The sequence below is a fragment of the Danio rerio genome, chromosome 15 (genome assembly GCF_052040795.2).
Source record: "Danio rerio strain M-AB ecotype USA chromosome 15, GRCz13ab, whole genome shotgun sequence".
NCBI classification, from domain to species: Eukaryota; Metazoa; Chordata; class Actinopteri; order Cypriniformes; family Danionidae; genus Danio; species Danio rerio.
In genome coordinates this window covers 33,126,386-33,140,342 of record NC_141035.1, presented here as the reverse complement: position 1 = coordinate 33,140,342, position 13,957 = coordinate 33,126,386, and the positions used below count along the sequence as shown (strand labels likewise).

The 13,957-nt window shown below is 41.9% G+C and overlaps 1 protein-coding gene and 1 long non-coding RNA gene across 2 annotated transcripts in view; one reads left to right on the top strand and one right to left on the bottom strand.

Moving 5' to 3' along the window:
- The window catches only part of LOC147840660 (uncharacterized), a 190,423-nt gene that overhangs the window by 37,031 nt on the left and 139,435 nt on the right, over positions 1-13,957 (top strand). The window lies entirely within an intron of this gene.
- On the bottom strand, positions 10,077-11,195 carry lyrm9 (LYR motif containing 9). The gene is made up of 3 exons (NM_001159983.2): positions 10,878-11,195; positions 10,711-10,803; positions 10,077-10,439 (listed from the first exon to the last, which is right to left on the bottom strand). Exons 1-3 carry the CDS (start codon positions 11,001-11,003, stop codon positions 10,422-10,424), a joined length of 237 nt encoding a protein of 78 aa, NP_001153455.1. The 5' UTR covers positions 11,004-11,195; the 3' UTR covers positions 10,077-10,421.

The following is a 13,957-nucleotide window of genomic DNA, read 5'->3' as shown; positions in this document are numbered from 1 at the left end:
TTGTTTGTAACTTCATCTACGGTGTTTGTGTTTTCCCTCTGCCTCGCTACAACTGGTGGAGAATGCGGGCATTGCAGAGGGAAAAAATTCAGAAGAAACACTCACCATTAAGTAGAAAATAACCGCTGAATTTTTCTCTGTGTTTGTTACAGACAGGCATCCGCTCTCTCTCTCTCCCACGCTTCCTCTTACTCGGCTGTCAACATCCCGTCGCCATGTCGGTGGAAGAGGTACTGCTCCACCTAGCGGAGATTTCCAGGAAACAGAATTCCATCTCTGAGCAGCTTACAGCCAGACAGGATCGACTGGAACAGCAGCTCCGCCAGGCGGCCAGACACCATCCGACTCCCGAAGTGAGTGCGCATCATCATCTCACTAGACTCAGCGACCTGGATGATATTGACGCTTATTTACATACCTTTGAGGTTATTGCCGAGAGAGAAGGCTGGCCAAAAGAAAACTGGGCGAGAATGTTGGCGCCGTTTCTCACAGGAGAAGCGCAACGAGCATATTTTTCACTAGAGACACCTAAAAATGAAGATTACAAAGCGTTAAAAAAGGAAATATTAGCCAGAATGGGGCTATCCACAATCAGCGCAGCCCAACAGTTTTCCCAGTGGTCTTACGACGAGAAACAACCAGTGAGAGCGCAAGCAGCTCAACTTTCTCGCCTGGGAAGGCTATGGTTATTGGGAGGAGATCCCTCGGCGGTCCAGGTCGCTGAGAAGGTGATCATCGAGAAGATGATGCGTGCGTTACCCCGACGTTTGCGAACACTCACCAGCATGCGAAATCCTGAGTCACTGGCCACCTTGGTGGAAGCGATCGAGCTGGCTGAAGCTCACATCGCCAGAGATAATGGGGAGAGAGCGGCTCTGCCACCCCGGAGGGTAAGTGCGCCTTGGCGACCGGTGGAGGGCACAGCGCGACCAGGCGGCAGACCAGCGGTCCCCAGCCCGATGGACGAGCCGATGCCCACCGAGCCGACGACGCACTCGACCCCGGCCTGGACAGCAGGGTGCGCGGTTCACCGCAATATCCCTCCCGAAGCTCCCACCCATAAAGTCCAACTAGAGGGAAAAACACAAACGGCCACCTTAGACACAGGAAGCGCCATCACTCTGGTTCACCCGAAGACTTTGAAGTACCGCCAGGAAAGTAAAAGCCTTATTCCAATCACGTGTGTACACGGTGATACCCGCCACGTACCCGCCCGAAGAGTGACCATCGCGGCGAAACCAGGCAGCTGGCGCATTGAAGTCGGGGTCGTTCCAGATCTTCCTGTGCCCCTCCTACTGGGCAGAGACTGGCCGGGGTTCGACGAACTCCTCACTCACCACCACGCTCTATCGGCTCGTTCCAAGAAGAAGAACAAGTCACGGGCTCATCGGGACCGCAAACCAGCGCTGATGACCACCGAGAGCGACAGAGGGGGTGAGTCATCAATATCTGCTAATTTATACTTTGATCTATTTCAGCAGATAACCGCAGGAGGTGATTTTGGCAGAGCACAGAGGGAAGATGAAACGCTCAAACACTGTTGGCCACAAGTACGGATCATCGACGGTAATGAGCGACTTCCCAGCCCTCACCCCCTCCCACATTTCATTGTGGAAAATGGTCTGCTGTACTGTGTCGCAGAGAGGCGGGGGGAAAAGAAGACACTACTGGTCGTTCCGAGGACCAAGAGGGAGACGGTCCTGGAACTGGCACATACCCACCCGATGGCTGGACATCTGGGAGCGGCCAACACGGTGAAAAGGATCCGCGATCGTTTCCATTGGCCGGGGCTAGACGGGGAAGTAAAGAGGTATTGCCAGGCATGTGACATCTGCCAGAGAACGTCTCCCCAACGACCACCCCCCAGCCCTCTAATACCACTACCCATCATCGATGTGCCCTTCACCCGAATTGGTATGGACTTGGTAGGGCCTTTGCCGAAGTCGGCCCGGGGACATGAGCACATCCTTGTTATCCTCGATTATGCCACCAGATACCCTGAAGCGATTCCCCTGAGGAAAGCCACGTCATCGGCCATCGCGAAGGAGCTGTTTCTGCTATGCAGTCGAGTGGGAATCCCAACGGAGATACTGACCGACCAGGGCACCCCCTTCATGTCCCGGTTGATGGCAGACCTCTGTCACCTACTCAAGGTAAAACAGCTAAAAACCTCTGTATATCATCCACAGACGGACGGCCTTGTCGAGCGCTTTAACAAGACTCTGAAGCAGATGCTCCGACGGGTGGTGGCAGAGGACGGGCGCGACTGGGACCTCATGATCCCGTACGTGTTATTCGGTATCAGGGAAGTCCCCCAGGCCTCCACAGGATTTACCCCTTTCGAACTGCTGTTTGGCCGCCAACCCCGAGGCCTATTGGATGTGGCTCGTCAAGCCTGGGAACAGGAACCAGCCCCCCAGCGGTCGGTGATTGAACACGTACGGGACATGAGAGAACGCATCGACAAAATCATGCCCATCGTCAAACAACACCTGACCGAAGCCCAGCGCGCCCAGCAGAGATTGTATAACCGGCCCGCCCAACCCAGAGAGTTCCACCCAGGGGACAAGGTGATGATACTCATACCTACCACAACGTCGAAGTTCCTCGCATCCTGGAAGGGACCATACACCGTGGTAGAAAGGGTAGGGCCGGTAAATTATCGAGTCCGTCAGCCGGGACGAAGACGGGAAGAACAACTCTACCACATAAATCTTATGAAGAAGTGGGTTGCAGCTCCAGGTCATCTCGTTGCCTTCGCTGAAGAAACTCTTCCCGTTGTCCACATTGGTGAGCAACTCTCACCAAACCAGAAGGCGGAGCTGCAAGCCTTGGTTGGTCAGTTCAAGGATGTGTTCTCGGAGAAACCGGGCCGAACCTCCATCATCCAACACAACATTATCACTCCTCCTGGCACCATCGTCCGGCAAAGGCCTTATCGAGTTCCAGAGGCTCGCAGGCTGGCTATCGACGAAGAGATCCAGAAGATGAGAAGGTTAGGCATCATCGAACCATCCCGTAGCCCGTGGTCCAGCCCAATAGTGATGGTCCCCAAACCCGATGGCACCCTCCGTTTCTGCAACGACTTCAGGAAACTCAATGAGATCTCCAAGTTCGACGGATACCCCATGCCTCGGGTGGACGAGCTGCTGGATAGGCTGGGTGGAGCCCGATTTATCTCCACCATCGACCTCACCAAAGGCTACTGGCAGTTACCACTCAGTGAAGACGCCAAGGAGAAAACCGCCTTCTCCACACCCGGTGGGCACTGGCAATACCGGGTTCTTCCCTTCGGGCTCCACGGGGCCCCAGCCACATTCCAAAGAATGATGGACATCCTGCTGAGGCCCCACCAGCCATATGCAGCAGCCTACCTGGACGACCTCATCGTCCACTCAGAGTCATGGGAAGAACACCTATCCCGGTTACGGAGGGTGCTCTTAGATCTTCGACGGGCTGGGCTCACAGCTAATCCCAAGAAATGCCACCTGGGCCTAGCCGAAGCCAGATACCTCGGGTTCCACATTGGACGAGGTCTCATACAGCCACAGCAAAACAAGGTCAAGGCACTACAGGAAACTCCACAACCCACCACAAAGACCCAGGTACGTGCATTTCTGGGGTTAGCGGGCTACTATAGATGTTTCATACCTAACTTCTCATCCATAGCCAGCCCTTTGACAGACCTGACCAGAAAGGGGCAGCCGGAGAGGATAAGATGGACCAAGGAAGCCGACGATGCGTTCCGAGCCCTAAAGAAGTCCCTCACGTCCTCACCGGTACTGCACGCACCTGACTTCGGCTGCCCCTTCATTCTACAGACGGATGCTTCCGACTCGGGCCTGGGCGCGGTCCTCTCCCAGGTCCATGGCGATGAAGAACATCCCATAATGTACGTGAGTCGGAAGCTGACCCCCGCAGAGACCCGCTACGCAACGGTGGAGAAGGAGGCCTTGGCGATCAAGTGGGCAATCCTGGAGCTAAGGTACTATCTCCTTGGCAGGAAATTCACTCTGGTGACCGACCACGCCCCGCTACAATGGATGGCGACAGCGAAGAACAACAACGCTCGGGTCACCAGGTGGTTCCTGTCGCTCCAGGATTTCAACTTCGACGTACAACATCGAGCCGGGGCCTCCCACGGAAACGCAGACGGACTCTCACGGCTCTGGTCAGGATGGGCAGGTCTGTCGAAACATTCTACCCCCCCTCTCAATACACTGCTCTTCCTTCGCAGGACACCCAGGACCAGGACGACGCTAAGGGGGGGGGAATGTAGCGAGCCATGTAATACCACGTCGCCCTGGGCACAAATCCACACCAGCTGGATCTCTCATCAACCTCGGATCGCTCACAGCTGGACCTCATCAGCCAGGGAGAGATATAAGCCAGCCCCACACAGAAGGAAGTGAGCTTCATTACAGATGACTCCCTGCGCTAACGCTTGTCTCTCTCTGTCTCTCCCACAGCCGAATCCAGCTCGTGACCGATCCAACACCATCCCTCTCACCAGTCTTCACCTTCTCCCCGGAGCACCTGAGCACGCACCTCTAAGAAGAGCACTCATTCACCCCTTTATCACTTGTAAATAAAAGCACCCTCCGGGGCATTGTTTGTAACTTCATCTACGGTGTTTGTGTTTTCCCTCTGCCTCGCTACAATGTATACTTTTTTATAGGAACCCAAAGTTAGTGTTATGAATGTATGCGCCTCTGACATACTCAACTAAAGTTTTCCATCAGCTGAAAAGAGCTGACAAAGAGCTGAGTATGCGAACAATTCTATAGGATTCTACCAAACAAACAGTTTAGACAACTTAAAAAGACAGTTCTTTATCATCTGTTTGTATGCCTGTATAAAAACCGGCCCTGAAGGACTGCCCTTCGAGCAACCAGAAAAAAAAACAACTCTTTTGAGTTTCTTTACATTTAGTCATTTAGCAGAAGCTTTTGTCCAAAGCGACTAACGATTAAGGAGGCATTCAGCAATCCAAGAAGAATAGGCAATACACACAACAAGTGCTAGATACACAAACTGGTAACAGTGCTAGATGCTAATACACAAGTAACTTGTTTGTACTCAGAGAATTTAGTGCTAGAGAGGAGTGGAGTAGGAGTGAAAAAAAGCTAGTGCTTCAACAAGAGGTCTTGGTTTTATTCACTGGTTTAAAGTGCTCTCAGAAGAGATGGATTTTTTAATTGTTGTAATAGTAATTGAAAGATACAAGTGAATCCGCGGCCCAGTTGGAATGGGAAGATCATTCCACCAGCATGGAACATTGAATACAAACATGTTGGAAAAGGACTTATGGCTATGCCAACATGGAATTCCGCAGATTTTCCGCAGATTTTTTGCCCATCATATGTGTGTAAATATATATTTTTTCAGTTTTTTAATTTATTACAGTAATATTTTTGACTAATATGAAAATGTTCATCTGATTTATGTACAATGCAGTTTGTACATTAAGGTCAAGAATCTTGGTGTGACGCTGGAGTCAGATCTGAGTTTCAACAGTCATGTCAAAGCAGTCAGTAAATCAGCATACTATCATCTCAAAAACATAGCAAGAATCAGATGCTTTGTTTCTAGTAAAGATTTAGAGAAACTTGTTCATGCTTTTATCAGTAGCAGGGTGGATTACTGTAATGGACTCCTCACTGGCCTTCCCAAAAAGACAGTCAGACACTTGCAGCTCATCCAGAATGCTGCAGCCAGAATTCTGACCAGAAGCAGGAAATCAGAGCACATCACACCTGTCCTCAGGTCTCTACACTGGCTGGCAGTTACATTCAGAATAGATTTTAAAGTATTATTACTGGTCTATAAATCACTAAATGGTCAAGGACCTCAATACATTACAGATATGCTCACTGAATACAAACCTAACAGATCACTCAGATCTTTAGGATCATATAAACTAGAAGTTCCAAGAGTTCAGTCTAAGCAGGGTGAATCTGCCTTCAGCCACTATGCCCCTTGCTGCTGGAATCAGCTTCCAGAAATGATCAGATGTGCTCCAACATTAGGCACATTCAAATCAAGACTGAAAACACATCTGTTTAGCTGTGCCTTTACTGAATGAGCACTGTGCTGCGTCCGACAGATCGCACTATTATGTTTTTCGATTTCTTTTTCATTCTTTTATAACCTATTTTAACTCATTTTAATTTGTTTTTATCTGTTTTTAATAATTTTTATTGTCTGCATTTTATTTTCCTAAACTTGTCTTTTTTATTCCTGTTTATGTAAAGCACTTTGAATTGCCATTGTGTATGAAATGTGCTATATAAATAAACTTGCCTTGCCTTGCCTTGCCTTACAGTAATGTTGTCTGTCTTTTAGTAGATATATTATTTGAAAAACTTCCATAGAATCTAATTGGATTTACATTTTAAACATTAAATATATAAAAAAAGATATTACTTTTTATTTCACATATTAAGGTTTTAGTTATGATACTTCCAAAATAATTCTGCAGAAATCTGCAGATTTTTACCAAAATTTTCCGCAGAAATAGTAAAAAAAAAAATGCCCGCAGATTCTGTCTGGCCCTATTTATAGCCTCTCTGTGGCCATTCTTCTGTATTATTTACTTCCTGCAAAAACATTAAATCTTGGAAAATTAATCTTGGAATAATTTTAGATTCTGACATCAGCTTTGATCTTTTGTGTTAGCAGAATGAAGAAATGCAGAAATATTCGAGGGTGAATAAACTGTGTGTATTTCTTTATTTTTGGGTGAACTGTCCCTTTAAAAGTGTATACTTTATATTACATTTCAAACTCACCATGCATAAAGGTTGTTCTCTAAAACAGGAGTGTATTATTAGGGTTACAGGAAAAGGCTATGTTCATATTGCGTTCAATAACTCTCAGTATGTTGTGTTCAAGTTGATTATGAAGCTTTAGTGTATGTTATTATGTCAGTTTAATCATATTTAAGATGCTTTAATAAGTGTGAGCTCTGTGAATGTGCTATAGTGTTTAGTTCTTAGGAATCATGTTATTGTATCCAGGAAATGTGTCTTAGCAATTGGGCAAAACAGCAAACTCTTGTGTTACTACACTGCCCGGAACATTTCCCAGGATTTCCTAAATCCTCATGAGGTATTGTATACACAATCACTCATCTTCTTTCATTTTAAATAAGTCTCTGATGACTTTGAAATCCTCAAGCTCACTTACAGAAATCATAAGTACGTCAGAGTGTAATAAAGTCGGCCTTGTTTTGAGTGTGATGAAGACTGATGGAAATCTTTATCTGATATACAAAACAAAGCAATAAAAATTAATAGTTGATTTAGACCTGATGAGAATATAATGAGAAAATTACATGAAGCTGCCAGTTTGCAGGTTAACTGCAAAAACACTAATCGAAAAGCAATCAGAGGATTCCCATGATCCGTCTTCATTGTATAATCACTTTCATTACACAAAGTTCTGCTGAACGGAACGATTATGTTTATTGCAGAACACATGTGCATGATTCATTGCACACAAATGAACGTCATTGCTATTAATAGTGCAACCAATATAACTACTTTCGATTTAGCATTACGCAATGATGTTTCCATCTGTTTGTTTTTTGGCAACTATAAAAGTCACACTTAGCAACTAGTTTACAGGATTTCACAGTAGTTTTTACTGGAATAATTTTGCGAGTTTTTTAGTGACTAAATCTCAACAGCATGTTTGAAAATGCAAATTAAGATATATTCTGTTGCGCGTTCTGTAAGTGTTTACAGTCTTTTTACATCAGTTTTATATCAAGTAAGTGATTTTTATATAATTAGAACAATATAACTTAAAATTTTTAATTCAGACAAGCGTCCAGTTGAAATCAGTAAAGCTCAGGGGTGGACTGGCCATCTGGCAATTCCGGCAAATGCCAGAAGGGCCGGACCATTTTTTAAATGTGGGCCGGTATGCTATTTTTTTTATTATTATCATTATTTTTTGTATGTATCGTTTTTACATGCAGGCAGCTTTTATCTCTTGCAAGATGTAAATATTATGATGATGATGATGATGATGATGAAAGTAGTAATAATAATACTAAATGTTAAGCATTGGTCCAATCGGCAATGGCCGGCTGGTTTCAAGATGAGCCGACCCAATTAAAGGTTACGCGAACGTAATCAAAATCTGGTAAGACTGTCAAACAAACAGTAAGTGCTACACAAGCTTATTGTCAGAGATGGATGGTAAAAATGAAAGCCGGTGCCGAAAAATTCAGAGAAAACAAAAAATTGCTCTAAAATCAGACGCTGCTAAATGCAGAAATTTAACTGAAATAGTCTTGAAAGTTGGTGTTTCTGTGTGGAGTTTGCATGTTCGCGTGGGTTTCCTCCCGGTTTCCCTCACATGTCCAAACACATGTGCTATAGGTGAATTGCAGGCCTAATTAGTGCATGTTTGTGAATGTGTGTGTGTAGGGGTTTCCCAGTGATGGGTTGCATTTTGGAGGCCATCCGCTGCATAAAACATATGCTGGATAAGTTGGCGGTTATTCCGCTGTGGCGACCCCTGATTAATAAAGGGATCAAGCCAAAAAGAAAATGAATGAATAAAATGACTGTATGGAAAAATTTGTTATAAACGGGTTGTTTTTGTTCCAGTCACATGCATTAAATGGTTAAATATCTATTACATATGGTACAGCTTATATTATTTCACCATCTGTACACCAATATAAGTAGTGAATGTGCTTGTCTGTGGATAGGGCTGTGTCAGTGTGGTAAAGTGGACTGGTGTGGCTACAGTGCCAGGGCTGATTTTAAGTCCCAGTCCGCCCCTGGTAAAGCTCACTGTAAAGAAATGCTGAGTTCCACACAATCGATTTGTGTTGGGACAACATGAAGGAATTAAGTTAACGTGATAGTCTTTATAAATATAAGTAATTTGACAGTTAAAGTTGTCCACCTAAAAAACACAAGAGTTGTGTTGTTTTAGCTCATTTTAAATAAGTAGTTTGAACAAAGAGCAAACATTATTTCTTGAGTGTTGAGGATTTCTGAAATTTACCGCAGTGATTATTTGTCTAGTTATTGAATAGATTAAATGTAGCCCTGGACAATTGCTTTATCTAAAAATCAGTACCACAAACACTCACTGGCCACTTTATTAGGTACAGCTGCTCGTTAACGCAACTATTTAATAAGTCAATAACATGGCAGCAACTCAATGCATTTAGGCATGTGGACATGGTCAGAATGATCTGCTGCAGTTCAAACCGAGAATCAGAATGGGGAAGGAAGATGATTTAAATGACTTTGAGCTTGGCATAGTTGTGGGTGCCAGATGTGCTGGTCTGAGTATTTCAGAAACCTTAAGGGGGATGACCACAGAAGACAACACCAGCCACTCCTGTCAGCTAAGAACAGGAAACTGAGGCTACAATTCGCACAGGCTCACCAAAACTTGACAGAAAAAGAAACTTTGCCTGGTTTGATGATTCTCGATTTCTGCTGTGACATTTGCATGGTAGGGTCAGAATTTGGAGTCAACAACATGAAAGCATGGATCCATCCTGGCTTGTATAAACAGATCAGGCTAGGGGTGGAGGTGTAATGTTGTGGTGGATGTTTTCTTGGCACACTTTGGGCCTATAAGTATAAATTGAGCATCATGTCAATGCCCCAGCCCACCTAGGTATTGTTGCTGACAATTCCTTTATGACCACAGTGCACCCATCTTCTGATAGCTAATTCCAGCAGTATAACGTGCAATGGCATAAAGCGCAAATCAACTCAGACCGGTTTCTTAAACATGACAATGAGTTCAATGTAATGTGGGATGTGGTGGAAAGAGTAATTCGCATCCTGAATGTGTAGCTGACAAATCTGCAGCAACTCTGCGTGATGGTATCATGCCAATATGGACCAAAATCTCTGAGGAATATTTCCAGTACCTTGTTGAATCTATGCCATGAAGGATTAAGACAGTTCTGAAGGTAAAAGGGGGTCCAACCCAGGACTAGTAAGGTGTACCTAATAAAGTGGCCGGTGAGTGTACGTTAATGTGCCTTTATCAAAACGTTTAAATGGGAGAGTCAAAATTAGGAAACACAAATGTAATATTAAAACATTTATTAACTCAAAACAATATTAATATTAAATTTAATGAAAATATACAAACTTGAATGTAATGGCAACAAGTATATGATCAAATAGGTGCATCAATAATTGAATGGCTTATATACCAGACAAAGTCAATAAAGGGCATTGTGTATGTGTAAAATATTATGTAATCATCAAGTAAACTTTATGGCATTGTTACACTTGTAAAAGTTGATATGGATATTTGGTGATGTACTGTTTAACCTCTGTTTATGATTTGACTTTCTCGTCACGGTGTTTAGCAGCACACTTGTGTGCAAGTCCTCAGTTTGCTTCATGATGAACACTTCACAAAGGTGGTCACTTCTTTTTTGTGTACTAAAAAGATAAAAAAAAAAAACTGGTAAGTATAGGTACACAATGGTAATTCAGAGTACATAAACTAGAATAAAAGAAACAGAATATATAAATACAAGTAATAAAAGCAACAAAGAATAAAAATTATTAAAAACAACCAAAAAAAGTAATCCAAAAGTTACATTTCTTTTAAGTTCTATTAAAGTATTTTTAAAAAGTAAATTTTAAAATTAAAAAGTAATCTAAAGAGTATATATATTAGTTTTTTTTTTCTCGAACAAAATAAGCTTACTTTATTTAATATCCAGTCTGCATCAGATATAGCTCTTTGAATGATCATCTGAATCCTCTGTGGGTCATCCTCATCCACATGGCTGTTATAGCTCTGGAAGAAAACACGTTTACACCTGACAAAAGTCTGATTTATTTTTAAAATCATTCTCTCGTGTATGAAGGCACCTGTCTGATGGCGTGTTGGTAGTGTTTCTGCATGGCTTCTGATGGCAGAAGTCTGCAGCAGCGCAGCAGGTACCGGTAGAGCTGAAGCGGCGTGCGGACAAACTTAGCGCCCGCTACAGGAGACATGGCGGTCTATGGACACTTTCACTCAGAGTTAAGTGCAAAGTCCAAACACTAAACTAATAATAAGCATACTTAGAGTCGCAAATTCTAAGTAAGAAGTGTTACACTCTGTCGCATGCACATATTTTGAGATGTAAAGGTGATGTATAACAGAGGAATTACTTCCTGTCTCATTAAAAGTTGTTGCTTCATAATAAAAGTCATCGCTCTTATGTACATAAAACCGCCGAAAATGTAAAAAACTCAAATGTACAAACCTAAAAAGAAAAAAACATCTACAATTTGTCTAACCCACAAGCATACAGGCCTTCAAAAAAACAAAAAAAACAAAACAAAAAAAAAAACATGCACAATCTATGCAATTTGTACTGTGGCTATGTGGATTCTGTGTTATCATTTCACTTTACTCATTCCTGGCCTCTTCTACCTAGAGATGTAGAGGCTGAACAAAGTTTCTGCCACCTTTCCCTGTCTGTGGCCACTGTTTGGTGAAGTTTGGGTCTACTTCGCTCTTTTGGAATACTTGGTTAAGTGAGTCTATTTCATTTGAGGCCTATTGGGCGTTTTCCTTGGGTTCTTGTCTCTAGCATCTGCTTTGGAACCCTGTGGTTTTTCATCCTGACAACATGATGTATATATAAATATATATATATAAATATATATATATAAATATAAATAAATATATATATATATATATATATATATATATATATATATATATATATATATATATATATATATATATATATATATATATATATATATATACATACAGGATAACAAAGAAAAAAACAAGACACAGTTGAACATAATCAGTTCACCACTTAGTAACCATAGAATCAAATCAAAAAGAGGAAATACAAAATAATGCTTGGTTTACATGATAATACAAAATAAAAAAGTATTTTGGGCTAGCACGTATTGTTTTGGTTGTCAAATAGGCCTACTTGTGCATGTCTATAGACTGAACACATAGTTTACACTAGTGTTTCCCAACCATGTTCCTGGAGAACCAACAGCTCTCCACATTTTTCATGTCTCCTTAACCAAAGACACCTGATTCAGATCATCAGTTTATTAGCAGAGACTGAAAAACCTGGGTGTGACAGACAGAGGAGACATCTGAACCATGGTGGTCCTCCAGGAACGTGGTTGAGAAACACTGGTTTCCACCAAGATAATAAGAGTACAATTTTATCATAAATTACACTAAAATCTTTTAAAGTGATCATCCAAAATATTGGATACCTAAAAGTTTTTAAAAACTAAATAAAAGTATTTTTATTTTTAGATAGAAACATTGTCATGTTCAAAAACCCATTGAGGAAAAGAACAGCAACATGTTGTAACAGGCCTATAGCCAGGGTGGTTTGAGTGGTTCGAAAGACCCACCTCTCACTGACAAAGGTCCAGAGTTTTCCCATACATGAGCTCATTTGTCCTATTTTGACTGCTATGCCATCATAGTGAAAATAAACCATCGAAAAAGGTTTTAAAGACCAAGTGGAATCTTCTGTTGGGTGTCACTTAGGTCTGACTTCAGCCAATCAGTTTTGGCCAGTGAACACAATTATTTTTCATGAATCCAACATCCAGCTGTGTAAGAAAACATACAATCTGAGGAAGTGAAGTCGTCTTTCGCTACTCTATTGTTTTTAAATAGAGTAAATATTTTACAAGTTACTTTTATTCTAAGTCTTGCAAACAACAAATTGACCAACGAAAAGGGTGTGAATCACAAAAAACGACTGATATTAAAATTAATTTGAAAACTAGTTTGGCTGTTGTTAACCATGAATTTCCCAATGTACTTTTTGGTTATGATGACTATCCAACAATCTATTTAAGCTAAAATAGTGCTTAAAATGTCATGAAAATGCTGTTTTTAAATCGCATAATTTAATAGTTGACCAATGAAGGCCTATAACTGCAAAAAGGTCCACTTTTTGAGAAAAATAGAACCACTAGGCTGGCTACCGGCTTGTGTCATGATGATATATTTCCACATGTAATAGAAAAAACATCTTACATAATTAATTTAAACACATGACAGAACTTACATTACTTTTTTTATAATGTAATCTTGGAAATTCACTGTCAACCATCACACTTTACTTGCTTTTGGTTTCAGTCTTACTATAACTCATGACCTGCCAACATCAAGTATTTTTCACCACCGAAAATGACTTTTTGTTATAGTTATCTTGTGTTTGTCCCTTATATTTGAACTTTGAATCAAATAAAAGGTGCTGAGAAGCAGTTGTCCTGTTGTCTGCACGTTGAGTCACTACAGCGCCCAGATGGCAGCCCACAATCCCCTCATTTCACCTGGAGACGCCAGTGAAAGCACTCTTTGTTTAAGAAGGAAAAGCCCCAGCAGCATCAAAGTCATTCTTATGGGGTGTGTGTGTTTGTGAACAAATGGAGAATTCCCCATGCTTCAGTGATAACATTTTGTTGAGCTTTCAAGATATTAAATCAAAAAGTCAATCCCATACACATCTCTTAATAAGACACGTTATAGTCTATTCGCGTGACCTTATAACAAAAGACAGCTCTGTTAGACAGCTTTTGGCATGCTGTGTGGGCTGATAGGTGACAATGTTGTTTTGAGAATGCAAAATACCGGAAAACTTTTCAAAAAATGCAGTAAACAACAATTAAATGTAGTCGTTGTTATGAATCCCACACATTGTTTAACTTTATCATATCATAGCTACTATTTTAGGTGCAAACCAACTTTTATTACAATCTTTTTTGTCTTACTAATCTGATATTATTGTGTCCGAAAATACACACATTTTATGGTTTCTCTGACACATATTGCATGGTTTAATACTGTAGAAAAAGATTAAAATGAATATATGTAATTCATAGTTTTAAATAAAAGATCATTGAATATAACTAAAGTTAGATTTGAAAAAGGTGAGCATGTCTTTAATGAGATGAGCTTTCTG